Source organism: Calonectris borealis, chromosome 22 (assembly GCF_964195595.1).
Source record: "Calonectris borealis chromosome 22, bCalBor7.hap1.2, whole genome shotgun sequence".
Taxonomy (NCBI): domain Eukaryota; kingdom Metazoa; phylum Chordata; class Aves; order Procellariiformes; family Procellariidae; genus Calonectris; species Calonectris borealis.
The window spans coordinates 9971691-9984123 of record NC_134333.1 but is presented as its reverse complement, the minus strand read 5'-3'; the positions used below and the strand labels follow the sequence as shown (position 1 = coordinate 9984123).

Here is a 12433-nt window from a genome sequence, read left to right as displayed (position 1 = left end):
AACAAAAAGCTGATGATTCATAAAACATTATTGCTAATGTATTTTTGAAATTAGCAAGAGACATGTAAAGTATCTTCCTTGTCTACCAGGATTCTTGAAAGGAAACTTCCCTTTGAGAAATTATTCTTGGCACCAATGGCTAGAGTAGCCAGCCTTATGGGAAGAAGAAACAGTGGTGACACCCACTGTGGAAGGTATAAATAGAGTTTCACGGCAACGGACAACTCGCAGTCTGATTTAATATCAAGCTGTGCATCTTGCTTTGGGCTTCTGCTTGCATTTCCAGCTGCTGTCGCCATGAGTTGCAACATTAAGGAGACTATTACTGTGTCTAGCAAAGGCAGGAGCAGTGGTGGCAGCTGTATCATTGGTGGTGGTGGTGGAGCACGGATTTCTTCCTATGGGATAGGCAGTGGCAGAGGTTTTTCTGGAAGGAGTTACTGCGGTGGAGTGAATTATGGAGGGGGACTGAGTGTTGGTAGCTTGGCTGGTGGGAGCTATGGAGGTGGCAACTGCTATGGCAATGGCCTTGGTTTTGGCCTTGGAGGTGGTGTGGTTGTTGGTGGTCTTGGTGGCGACTGTTTGCTTTCATCCTGCGATGAGAAGGTCACCATGCAAAATCTCAATGACCGCCTGGCTTCCTATCTGGACAAGGTGAAGTGCTTGGAGAAGGAAAATGCTGAACTGGAATGCAGAATCAGAGAGTGGTATGCTACACAGGGCCTCTCCTGTGAGCCCCGGGACTACAGCTGCTATTACAAAGAAATCGAAGATCTTCAAAATCAGGTAAGCCCCTTTTTCAGTTGTTCCTCCTCTACTTAAAGCTTATTTCTGTATTTGTGTTTTGAACCTACTGCAATTGTCAGAGGTAACTTTGATGCTGTTAAATGTCTTTGCAAACATAAATTTTGGCAAGTTCCCCTATGACATTGTTGACTGTGGGTGCATATTAAAGATGCATGCTGCAAGGGATACAGGTGGGATAACACTTAAAAAGGAGAAGGATGCTTTGTTACATTGTGTTTTGACTATACAATTATAAATATGATATTACCAAGTGTGCTCTGAGGAAATGTAGTAGTGTCAGCCCAGTAGGAAGAGCAAAGCAAAGAGAACTATAGAACAAGAGCAAAACATACATATCAAATGCTGCATCAAATGAAGCATTATAAATTCTAGGTGAGAAAAGTTGAGGATTTAAAATTGACTGCTGCAGTGGCACAAAGAGCCTGATACTAATATGTCCACAATGAAAGCTATGGCTGATCTTAAGGCTTAAATATACCTTCCGACTACCTTCCCTGAAGATCCTTAAGCTTGAAGCCAAGAACACGCCAGCCTGAATGTCAGCCAAGACTAGATGTCTAAAGGAAGATTCTTGAGGTTCACTTCTTTGTGAAGCGTCTTTAGAACTTACTTCAGTTCCATCTCACAACTCTCACTCTCAACCGCTACACAGTCAACCTCTTTTCTTTACTGACTGTGAGTTAAGGAGGCAAAGCTACCTCCTGCAATTGCTCTGCTCAAGGAACAGGGTTACTTAAGTAAGAAAGTAACAGAAAAACAAAACTGTGAAGACTTACTACCTATCTAGGTACACCTATACTGCAATCTAGATACACCTATAGACTATAACAGCAGAGAGAAGTGAGACATCTCTCATGGTCTGCTCTTTTCCAGATTGTCTGCGCAACCATTGATAACAACAAGATCATTCTGGACATTGATAACAGCAGGATGGCTGCTGATGACTTCCGTGTGAAGTGAGTGCCCCCCTGTGTAGATGAACCCCCTTACCTCCTCCCTGCTCCCTTACATCCTACTTGTGGAGTCTCAGCGCACTAATTATAGACACTTCAGACAAGTCTCACTACAACACCACATTAGGACAGGATGGAATGATGAAACGCATTTTGCTTTAGGTCACCAGCCATCCCTTAATTAGTATTCTTGGGTAAAACATTTGGCAACAGTGTTTGTTGGTGAGGGCTGGGGACCGACATTGGAGGGAGTGGTCCTTAGTGGTATAGTTGGCGCATTCCCATCACAGACCAGTGCAGATTGGGATCAGCAAACCAGAAATGCCACTGAATAAGTGGTATCAGACATACAATGATCAGGAGCAGGAAAAAAATAGATTAGGAAGAAAAGCTTTCACATAACAGACATCAACTGCAGTGCAGAAATCTAACGCCCAAGTGCATTCAGCTTAGACAACAAAATACAGTTTAGAGCAGGTAGCTGGGAAAGGAGACCTTTGCATAAACTGAGCGCATGTGAGATGTTACCGTTCTGAATTTCTGCTTTCTTGCACAAACCAGGTACGAGACGGAGCTGGCCCTGCGCCAGAGCGTGGAGGCTGACATTAATGGCTTACGCCAAGTCCTGGATCAGCTGACTCTCTGCAGGTCTGACCTGGAGGCACAGCTGGAGTCGCTGCGGGAGGAGCTCTGCTGCCTGAAGAAGAACCACGAGGAGGTAGGGTCCTGCCCTTTCCCTAGGAGCACCATGGCCCTGACATAAAACTTTGCCTACACGAATGTGCTCTAAACTTAAAAGTAAAGATCAACCACTTTCACGCCACAGCTTTCCCATCAAACACTTCTGGGGTTCAGACCTCGTGGGTGGTGGTGCGGGAGCTCTGGCAGAGAGGCGGCTGCTGCTCTCGGGGCTGCGCTGGCCCTGGGAGTGCCAGAGGGGGGTGAAAGTTGCTGCTGACTCCAGTGGATGAGAAAAGAAATTACCCAACAGATTTGCTGGGGAAAACACTTGCACCATCTTCCAGCGCTTTACAGCCACAGGCGGGAGGCACCCCTCGCAGGGAGTGCTGTTCCCAGCCACCAAGGTCTGCTCTTCTGTGTTGTCTTTCAAAAGCCAGCATGCGTCTGATCTGGGTTATATTTCCAGGAAATGAATTGTCTGAGAAAACAATCAACTGGAGACGTGAGTGTGGAGGTCAATGCCTGCCCTGGACCAGATCTCAGGCAAATCTTGGAGGATTTGAGGTGCCAGTATGAAACACTGATAGCGCGCAACCGCAAGGAAGTTGAGGATTGGTATGAGTGCAAGGTAAGCGACACACACCTGCTGTGAAACAAACTGACATGCACGTTTCAGGGCACAGGAGTGTTTCAGAAAACAGACATGGAGACAACAAGCAGTTCTTCCTTTACAGTGGAGCCCGAGATCAGCACTCATTATACCCTGTGTTCCACAGGAGACACAGGCCTGTCTGACCAGTTTGTTATGTCCCATCTGGAATAGCAGCATTTGCCGCAAGGCCTTGTGGTGTGTTGTTGGAACTGAGATATTCAACATTTGGATTAAAGAGACTTAATAGCCACGAGGTCAATGCAATTTGTAAAAAGAGCAAGCAGTTGAAGCCGGCGGTTAACACCCAGTGCACAGAGAGCTCGCCCTGCTCACTTTTCTTTTTGTTAGCTACTCGCTGCATTCTGCTTCTGTAAAAGCCAGTCCAATTTACACAGATATTCTCTGAAGCTCTTTATTCTGGATTGGTGATTTTCAGATTGAGGAGGTGAATCGGGAGGTTATTACAAGCGGTCAGGAGGTAGAGACGTGCAACAACCAGGTTACCGAATTGAGACGCCAATTGCAAGCTCTGGAAATCGATCTCCAAGCTCAGCTCAGCCAGGTGGGTGGTGAGCTTACTTACAGCTGTGACGTGGTTACTGCTGGATTTCTTAGCATGCACAGCCAGACCTACCAATCAGCACGATGGTGGTGAATAGCTCTTTCATTTCTGCACTGGAAATAATAACTTCCAGGGTGACACTTAAATGAATGTTGTTTCTTTGTTTGGTTGTCTTGTTTACCAGAGGAATAATTTGGAATCCTCTCTGGCTGAGACTGAGTGCCAGTACAACACCCTCCTTGGTGAGCTACAGAACCAGATCACATGCGTGGAGCAGCAATTGGCTGAAATACGAGCGGAAATAGAGTGCCAGAACCAAGAATACAAGACCTTATTGGACGTCAAGTGCCGTTTGGAGCAGGAGATTCAGACCTACCGGTGCTTGTTGGAAGGAGGACAGCAGGACCTTATGTATGTAGATCTCTAAATAAATGCATAAATGAAAATATCAAGGATCTGTATTATGGACTGGGAATACAAAAAATCTTTAGTCCATCTTAATGCTTTCACTGAGATGAAAAAGTTGTCTCATGAGCAACTTTACTGTGATGAACATTTAAATCTGAACTACATGTCACTCCTTGGGATTTGCAAAGCAGAGAAACCAAATCTGTTAACTGCTTGTTACAACACTGCAACTACTAGTATTATGTTAGCATTCGTAACAATCTCTTTTCTATAGTAAGATGGGCGAGAACTGTCAAAATAAGAATTAATTGCAAAGCTCTGCATTGCATTTTCATGCCAAAGGAGGGCACAAATGCAAAGCAATTCTGAAAATGAAAAAAGAATGCAATGTAAAATACCCTAACCCCTATAAAAGACATAGTTTGAGACTTTGTGTCATGTAGTCAGTCAGCAGTGTCATGTAAAGTCATAAAATTCCCTATTTCTCTCACCAAATTTATCCCACTAGTCATGGAGGAGGAATCGGAGTAGGAACTGGTGTAGGAGGAGGAGTCATTAGGACAAGCCACACCTATACTACAACTACATCTTCCCATTGCCAGCCCCAAGTCCCACCCTGCAAGACTGGAGATATACAAGGTAAGAGCCATGTTTCCACAAAAGGAAAACTGTTTTTTTTCAGTTTGTTCCTTTGTAATAAAGCCAGGAGACAACACACTCTCCTAGGACACGTTATTGGTATCTTCTCAGAGAGTTACTATGCTGCAGGTATGATCTGCTACAACGGATCCAACTACAGTGCAAAATTGTCTGTGTCACTAAGAAACAGGTTTAAAGAGAGCTCTGACTGAATGTGGAGCAGCAGAAAGCAAATGAGAGACAAGAGGGAGCAGTAGGACTAAAAGGAGAAAGCTGGGGAAATGAGGCATAAAGAAAAGATCTGGAAGTGGAAGTAAGGAAGACAGCCAACAGAGCTTAGCAAATGAGTCTGGAAGGAGTGAAAAGAAGAGCAAATCTGTAACTTTACAAGTGCAAATTCCCATTAAAACACAATTATTTAGGGAATTTCTGGGGTTTCCTGGGTTGTCTGCCAACTGCTCTCATTTAACAGAGTGTATTCCTGAAATAAGGGCACTACATAAACCAAATTTTTGTTATTTGAAGGATTTAAACTCTGTTCCAATCAAATAATGCTGCTATATTTTTTCTCCAGTGACCTGCAGGAGAATTTGTGATTAAGGAGGAATGGACTAGAAGATGACATACAGAGAAACCCACAGAAAAAACAAGCACTGCACGCCTCTATGCAGAGAAATTAGAAGTAACTCAGCGATGCTTTGCCATGTATCTAAAGGGGCCTGTTGTGGGCCACCTTCTTCTCTGTTCTGCTACTTCTGTTCTGTAATGCTGTAATCTCTAGAAGTTACTTTAGTCAGGATCACTACTGTACCTGCTGGTGAAAAAAATTCTCTAATAAAACTTTGCTTCTGCCTGATGCAATCAAGAAACCTGGGTCTGGAAACTGAGTTCCTTTAGAAAATCAGGTGCTGATCCATGCACAAGGGTCACCTAAATGAGTCAGGATCATACGCCACTGGGAACAAGGCTGCTTTGCCAGTGGGAGCCAGAGAATGGCCTCGCTGACCTTGCAGGTCTTGTCCACCTCCTCCCTGTCAAAGCCTGTAGCATACGTTGCCCGTTCTTGCATGACATCCTCCACGGTCTACACAGACAGCCAATTCAGGCAGATGCCTGTGTGGTTCCCACAGAGCATTTTGCTTAAATTCATTGCAGAACAGCAAAGGAGGAAGTAAATGGAGTTGGAGGTCATCAATGAAAGAAGAGAGAGATCAGTGACAGAAATGTCCTTGAAAAAGCAAGCTCGGGATGGTGTATACCCATATACAGTTATCAGCTTAGCAGCCATCCCTGGTGCACATCTCCAGCTGCTCTCCAGATGTGTCAGACATTTATCTGTGAGATGCATTGGCTGCTGGGGAGTACGATGTCAGTCATACACATCTTGGCAGATCTGCATTGCAGTCATCTGGGAGGAGGGAGATGTCTTCTGACCTCACCTGTCTTCTGGACTTCTGTAACGTAAGCATGTCGGAGTGAAAGCCCTTTTTATAGCCTATATAACATGGCACAAACATTTCTCACACCTAAACACACATGAAATATTTTGGAGTCCTTTGCTGAGAAATTAAAAAATATTTGAAGCATAAAAGCAAGTGCATTTCCCCAAATCCCGCTCCTGAATATACCACACACCTGGACGAACAGCATTTCTGCCTTTGCTCAGTCAGTTTATGCACTGCAATAAGCAGGGAGACGGGGACGGAGGGCAAAGGGAGGATGGTGTGTTGGCCTGGAAGCAGGGAAGCAACAAGGCTGATCCCTGGCGGACAGGGCTGCGAGAAGCAGTGGGGGTGCGGGGAAGGCAGCGCTGGGAGAGGCAGCGCCGGCTGCTCCCAGGGCGGCCTCTCGCGGCTGCGCCAGCGCCCGGCAGAGAAAGGCGAGCAGGAAGGGCCGACGCTGGGTTCCGGCTGATGTGCACCAGCGGAGGAGGAGGTTAATGCCAGCAGCACGCACACCTCCTCTGGGGCTGTGCCAGGTGTGCCATGTTGCTCTTCCCAGCCTGTGCTGCCGCCGTTGCACAAAACCCGCGGGCCCCGCAGACGTGCCACCGGCCGCCGCTCCTCCCAGCCGAGGGCTCGGCTCAACGGCAGGAACCAAATCCTCCCCGAAGTGAGAGACGGTGTCTCATCGAAACTAAAATCCTGTGAATTTGGCATCTGAGTTTTCACTTTCTGACTTCCATGGCTCTGGCATTTCCCTCTTGCCACCGCATAAGGAAATACCGACCTGAAGCACTTGTGAAAATATTTATACTGTTTTGTTTTGGGTTTTTTTTCAGAGGAAAGAGAAATTGAACATGTGTTTGCCTGCAAACAAAGGGCAAAACTGGTAGTCTATCCAGCTTGTACCAAGACTCAAGCAAAAGTTTTTCACGAGCACTGTATTTGATTTCAGATGAAAACTTAAGAAGAGCTGGAATAATGAATTATTGTTACGTGCAAATGCTGCTTGTGCCAAAGAACAAGGAAATGGAGAAAGTGTCTGGTAAATACCGGCAGACCAGACATCTTGGTACTTTCCACACCTCTCCTTAAGGTGTTCTTAACTGGCAGATCCAGACGAAATGCCGACCTGCCAGTCTTCTGCTCCCAAGTGCCTGGTCTGGCATAGTCCTCTCCTGTCCTTGTTCTGCCTAGCCAAGGAGGGTAAACAGCGCGTTATCGCAGTAGATGGGACCGAGATCAGCTACTCTGCTTAAAGTGGGACTTACATTTTACTAAGAGGCCAGAAGATGCAGATAAGTTTGGCTAATACTATCAGTGGCTAAACGGAAGCTGCTGTTAGACTATACAACAAAAGTACAATAATATGTAATTAAAATAACATTATATAAAAATGTAATGATACATAATATACAGTAACTTCAGCACTGTCCAGGGCCACCTGCAGTGGACAGTCCTCTAACACAGATTTGCAGTGACTGCACTGGGGTGGGGTGGGGGAGCATTCCCTCCTGCTGCTGCCGATCCACTGTGCCCACGGTGCTGAGCGATTCAGACGCACTTTGTGTTTCAGTACACGGGATATTTGGAGGTGCAGGAGGACACAGACATCACCGGCCCTGCGCCACGGCCTGCAGCCTGCTCTCTAGAGGGCACTCGGCTCCCACCGAGGCTGCCGAAGGGTGCCCGGGGGAGAGGCGTGCAGCAAACCCAGCTCTGACTGCTTGGCTAATTTTCTTCTAACAGAAATACGCAGCTAAACAGATGAAGTAGTGTCTGCGGTATGTGCTGGGGAGATCCTGCGAACTGAAAACACGGAACAAGCTATCAGCCCTGACATCTTGCTCCAGCTCGCTCACCTGTATTTAATGGTCACATTTGTAGTGAGGTTGACATGACCTGATTCTCTGTGTGTGACTATTGCAGAAGATGACACAGGCATTCTCCCTGCCTCTTCGAAGACCCCAACTGCGTTCTCCTGCGTGTAAGTGCACAGAACAGACACCAGGCTGAACCTGCACCGATTTGTCAATACCTGTTTATGTTTTTCCAACGGCACTGGAATATTTTGCATCAGGTCGTTAGGCAGGAGCACAGTGAAACCCAGGCTCTCTGTAGGGGTTGTAACTGTGTTACAATGACCCTTTGCTGATGAAGGTCTTGCCAATAAAGCAGCACTAGCTGAGACCTCAAAGAGTCAGCTGTGCAAGGGGCTGTTTAGACCTAAAATGACAAAGTTCCCAACCAAAGGGTTTGTACTGTGAAAGTCTCTTACAGCTCTGACTCACCTAATTACTGTTCCTATCATAATCACCATCGTTCCATTGGGTGGTGGATCTTTTGAAGGTGCCCTTTAATGTTTCATCACTACTAGTCTCTGCAATAATGAATGAGTAACAGATCAAATATAATGCATGCAAGAATTATTTTTTTTCTCCTAAAGGTGAGATGTTTGCTGGATTGGATGCTACTGACTACCCTTACGTGGAGGGCAGCAGATCACCTCCCAGTGCTGCAGTCCAGTTTTAACTGACAGGTGGGTGAATGTGCTGTGTTAGGACCATCAGATGCAACAAGGAGGATACGTTCCAGAGATATTCCCTGTGACCACACATCTCGGCGTGTGGGCAGATGCCAAGACTCACACCCTGTCTTGCAGAAGAGAGCAGGAGAGGTGGGGACTTACTCTCTCACTTCAAAACAGATATTTTAAAAACCTTCACTTAAAAAAAGCCTAAGTATGTTTTGGCACACAGGGAATGATCATATGCAGATGGTTTACACAGAATTTCCCTGAGCTCTAGAAATGCACTGCTTTATTTTATTACATATGGTCATAAGTATACATAGGAAGAAAGAAACAGAAGGAACAATACATCCTGTGTACTGTTCCACTAAGTAATGCTAAATACATTTGAAGATGCTCCCACTGGGCACCAGGGGTTCATGACAATTGTACAAACTGCTGTGGGAACACACCAAAGTCCACTGGTTGAGTGTCCCACTGCTAGGAGAAGAATGGGGCACAGTTTTTTGACACACTATTTCTAATTACAAAAATGCATTTAGAGAAAATGAAAATTTTCACTGGAAATAGTTGGTATTGACAACACTTTCAACCCCAAATATTTCTGGATGGAACTGCTACCAGGCACCAACAGCTGAGTTAGTGGGAAAAAAAGATTCCAAAGCACATTGTGCCCTCATCACAGAGTAAACAATTGGGAATCATTAGATGGGTATTGCTTTTTATTTAGAACTCTCAGCTAATGCACTATTAAAATAATAAACATGATTGAGCCCTAATATGTTTCAACTAATCTGAATCAAATTTTCTTAGATTTTTTAGTTTTCAAACATCTAGCTTTTTATCAGGATAAGAAAAAAACCCTCATCATTTAAATTTTAATGGAGAGGAGAACAGTTTCATGCTAAGTGTTAGGCAGCTGAACCTCAATGGAAGGAAGAGCAGCATATGTCCTCAGAATGAGAACAATGTTCTCCCTCCAGCACAGTCATACTTCAGGCACTGGGTTTCTTCTTTACTACAGATAAATACTGTTCTATAGGATTATCTGGTGTTAATAAAATTTCTTGATGATTATATAATGGAAGTTAGTTTATAATGTGTAATTATGAGAATGAGTCATATTCCCCAGATAGATCTTCCACTGTTTTTCTCTGTGTAGCAACATAAGCAAATTGAGTTTTCCTGACAAGAACTGACCAGAGGTAGGAAGGATGGAAGAGGATTCATAACCACTGAAGCACCGAAAAGGGTGGGTAACAGTCCAGTTGTACCCCCACAAATGTGCTCTGCAGCCTCAGCAGTTTCTCCCAAACACATCAGTCCAAAGGAGGCTGCATATGCAGAGCTCAGAACAGGGAGCTGATAGGAGCTTGCATGTGCTCAGCCCACACACCCATCACCGTGCCGTCACCCCAGCCCACCACAGAGGCTATTTCAGCCTCACCCCTTACTGCTGCCACACACCCCCCAAAGGAAGAAGACTTCATTCTCTCCCAGCCTCTGCTTTCAGCCAACACACATCTGTGTTACCACGGAGCACATGATAATTCTGCCATTTAAGTGCACCGGGTGAATTCATGCCCACACTGGGTGAGCCGTTCAGGCTTAAATAGTCCACCATCCTCTTCTGGGCAGGAGCTCGTAACAGTTTCATCACAGGAAAAGGGAAGAGGCCTCATTGTAAACAAGTATGGTGTCATCCACCCCCAAGGCATCTTCCTCCTCCTCCTCCTAGCTTGGCTGTGACCTGAAGCATGTCAGTCATGCAAGGGCAGGTTTTCCTGAATGCCATTAAACTCTCAGCTTTGAGGGTACTTTCTCTCCATTCTCTCCATGCCCAGTGCAAAAAAAAAAAATTGTTTCAAAACAAGTCCCATGTTTTAAATCTCACCTTGCAGTTCAATTCACACTTTTTTTTTATACCAGTGTGAGAGGCACAGAGGCAGCTTCTCTGGAGCAGCCTTTCAGAGGTCTCTCAAGCAGAAAAGAATCCAAAAGAGCTCTTTAATACTCATAACCAACACACCTGAGACTCTACCTGAATACCTGCGAGCAGGCGGGGCTGAGGATGCACAATACGGAGTCTGTAAGAGACATTCCCTGCCTTGTCGCGCTGTTCAGCCTCTCCCTAAGCACAGACATAGCTGCCTCTCAGCCCCTGCTTATTGCAGCAACTGAAGTTTTCTCAGCTTTCTTCATCTGCCCATGACTGAGAACTGTCCTCAGTGTGGTCAGAAGATATGTCAGTGCCTGTTTCCAGCATTGGTAAGCCCACTGAGGCGGGCAAGCAGAGGAAAGTGAATTCAGGTGCTCAGCTGGTTATGAGAGCCACATCACGGAGTGATGCCAGGCAGTTTTGAGCCTGGGCAATGCCAGAGGAAGCCCTCACGGCTCCTTGTGCTGTACTCACTGCACCGCAGGGTGTGATAGCAAAGGGCACACCAACCTAGGGTGGATGTGCCTTGATGTGTTTGTGGAGCAGCAGCTTGATGCTGCAATAAGCAGCACCAGCCCAAGATTTCATAACTTTTCACTGTCCCATTTCACAGGTACTACTGGGGTTCCTTGCAGTTCCTGCAGAGTTTATTGAAATCTCTCTTCTATTAAGGTTTTCCCAACCCACCAGGTTCTCTTCTGCAGCACTTATCTCTAGATTTTCCTGGAAACATTATCTGAGATCATCTAGTTAGCTCAGTATGCTTGCAGATGCTTGGACAATCCTATGAGACATAACTGCAGAGAAAACTACCGTTTCATAAAACAGCTTCCATCTTAGAGCAAACTTTGAAATAAAACATTCCTTTTGGGAACCATTTTTTCCATAACTTCTATCCCTGATCCTGGCCAGGCATTTCCAGATACACTGAATCCATCAGGCTTCTTCATTTTTAAGGAGCCAATCTTCACTCTTGAGGTATGTTGCCTGCACGAATTCTAGGGAAAAAATGGCATTAAATCTTCCTTTCATGTATTAAACATGAAGCTGTGAAGTATGTTGCACACAAGCATCCTCATCAACATTCAAACTATCCAAATGTTCTTTCTGTGAATGGAAGACATGAAGCTTAGTCCACCTGAAAGGAATGACTCATACAAAAGATGTAATAAACATCTTTCCAGACAAAAAAAACCCCTTACCCTTCTGCAGAATTATACAGAACAAATAGAAACATATCCATGTCCTGATAACATGGGTGTCAGCAACTGGAAGCCAACAGTTAGACAGAACGTAACCCAATGATTTCATGAGCCAAAGTAGCTGTTAGTATAGAAGAGAATTTCGTGCACTTCAAGAGAAAAGGATTTCTCACTGGAACAAGCTAAAATTATGACTTTGACTCCACTAAGTTTTGTAGTGAACAATTTAAATTTCTACAAGCCTGAGAAGGCCTTGCTTCCTCAGACATTTCGGAAATGAAGGCCAGCAGAAGATGAAACTTCAGGTGTGTCCTACTGTGTGGGCGAAGGTGTGCTGGGAGGGGCATTTATAAAAAGATGTTTCCACAAACACTTGCTATAAGCCATAACAAACAACCCTGTAAATTAGCAACAACCAACATCATAAAGGCTGAGTGAGAAAAGAATAATACAGCAAATCAATACAGGAAGTTGGATGTCACACAACTAGTTCAACCTACAAAGAACGACAGCTAACAGACTGCATTTTGCCAAAGATCATGTGCCTGGGAAGGAGGACAGACATGAGAGGCAGTCAGGAGAGAAATTTCAAATGTTTGAGGCTCAGGTTGCTGTGAC

At 45.1% G+C, this 12433-nt stretch overlaps 1 protein-coding gene and 1 long non-coding RNA gene across 2 annotated transcripts in view; one reads left to right on the top strand and one right to left on the bottom strand.

Moving 5' to 3' along the window:
* LOC142091998 (uncharacterized) overlaps positions 1–12433 on the bottom strand; it is a 167679-nt gene that overhangs the window by 37611 nt on the left and 117635 nt on the right. The window lies entirely within an intron of this gene.
* On the top strand, positions 234–5565 carry LOC142092153 (keratin, type I cytoskeletal 19-like). The gene is made up of 8 exons (XM_075171893.1): positions 234–786; positions 1681–1763; positions 2322–2478; positions 2908–3069; positions 3530–3655; positions 3840–4066; positions 4572–4702; positions 5277–5565. Exons 1-8 carry the CDS (start codon positions 298–300, stop codon positions 5300–5302), a joined length of 1401 nt encoding a protein of 466 aa, XP_075027994.1. The 5' UTR covers positions 234–297; the 3' UTR covers positions 5303–5565.

Excerpts from the sequence above, each read along its gene's own strand:
- LOC142092153 (XM_075171893.1), top strand. The coding sequence starts at position 298 with ATGAGTTGCAACATTAAGGAGACTATTACTGTGTCTAGCAAAGGCAGG. Across the intron at positions 3,070-3,529 it reads AGGATTGGTATGAGTGCAAG|ATTGAGGAGGTGAATCGGGA; the intron begins GTAAGCGACACA and ends GGTGATTTTCAG. Across the intron at positions 3,656-3,839 it reads TCCAAGCTCAGCTCAGCCAG|AGGAATAATTTGGAATCCTC; the intron begins GTGGGTGGTGAG and ends CTTGTTTACCAG.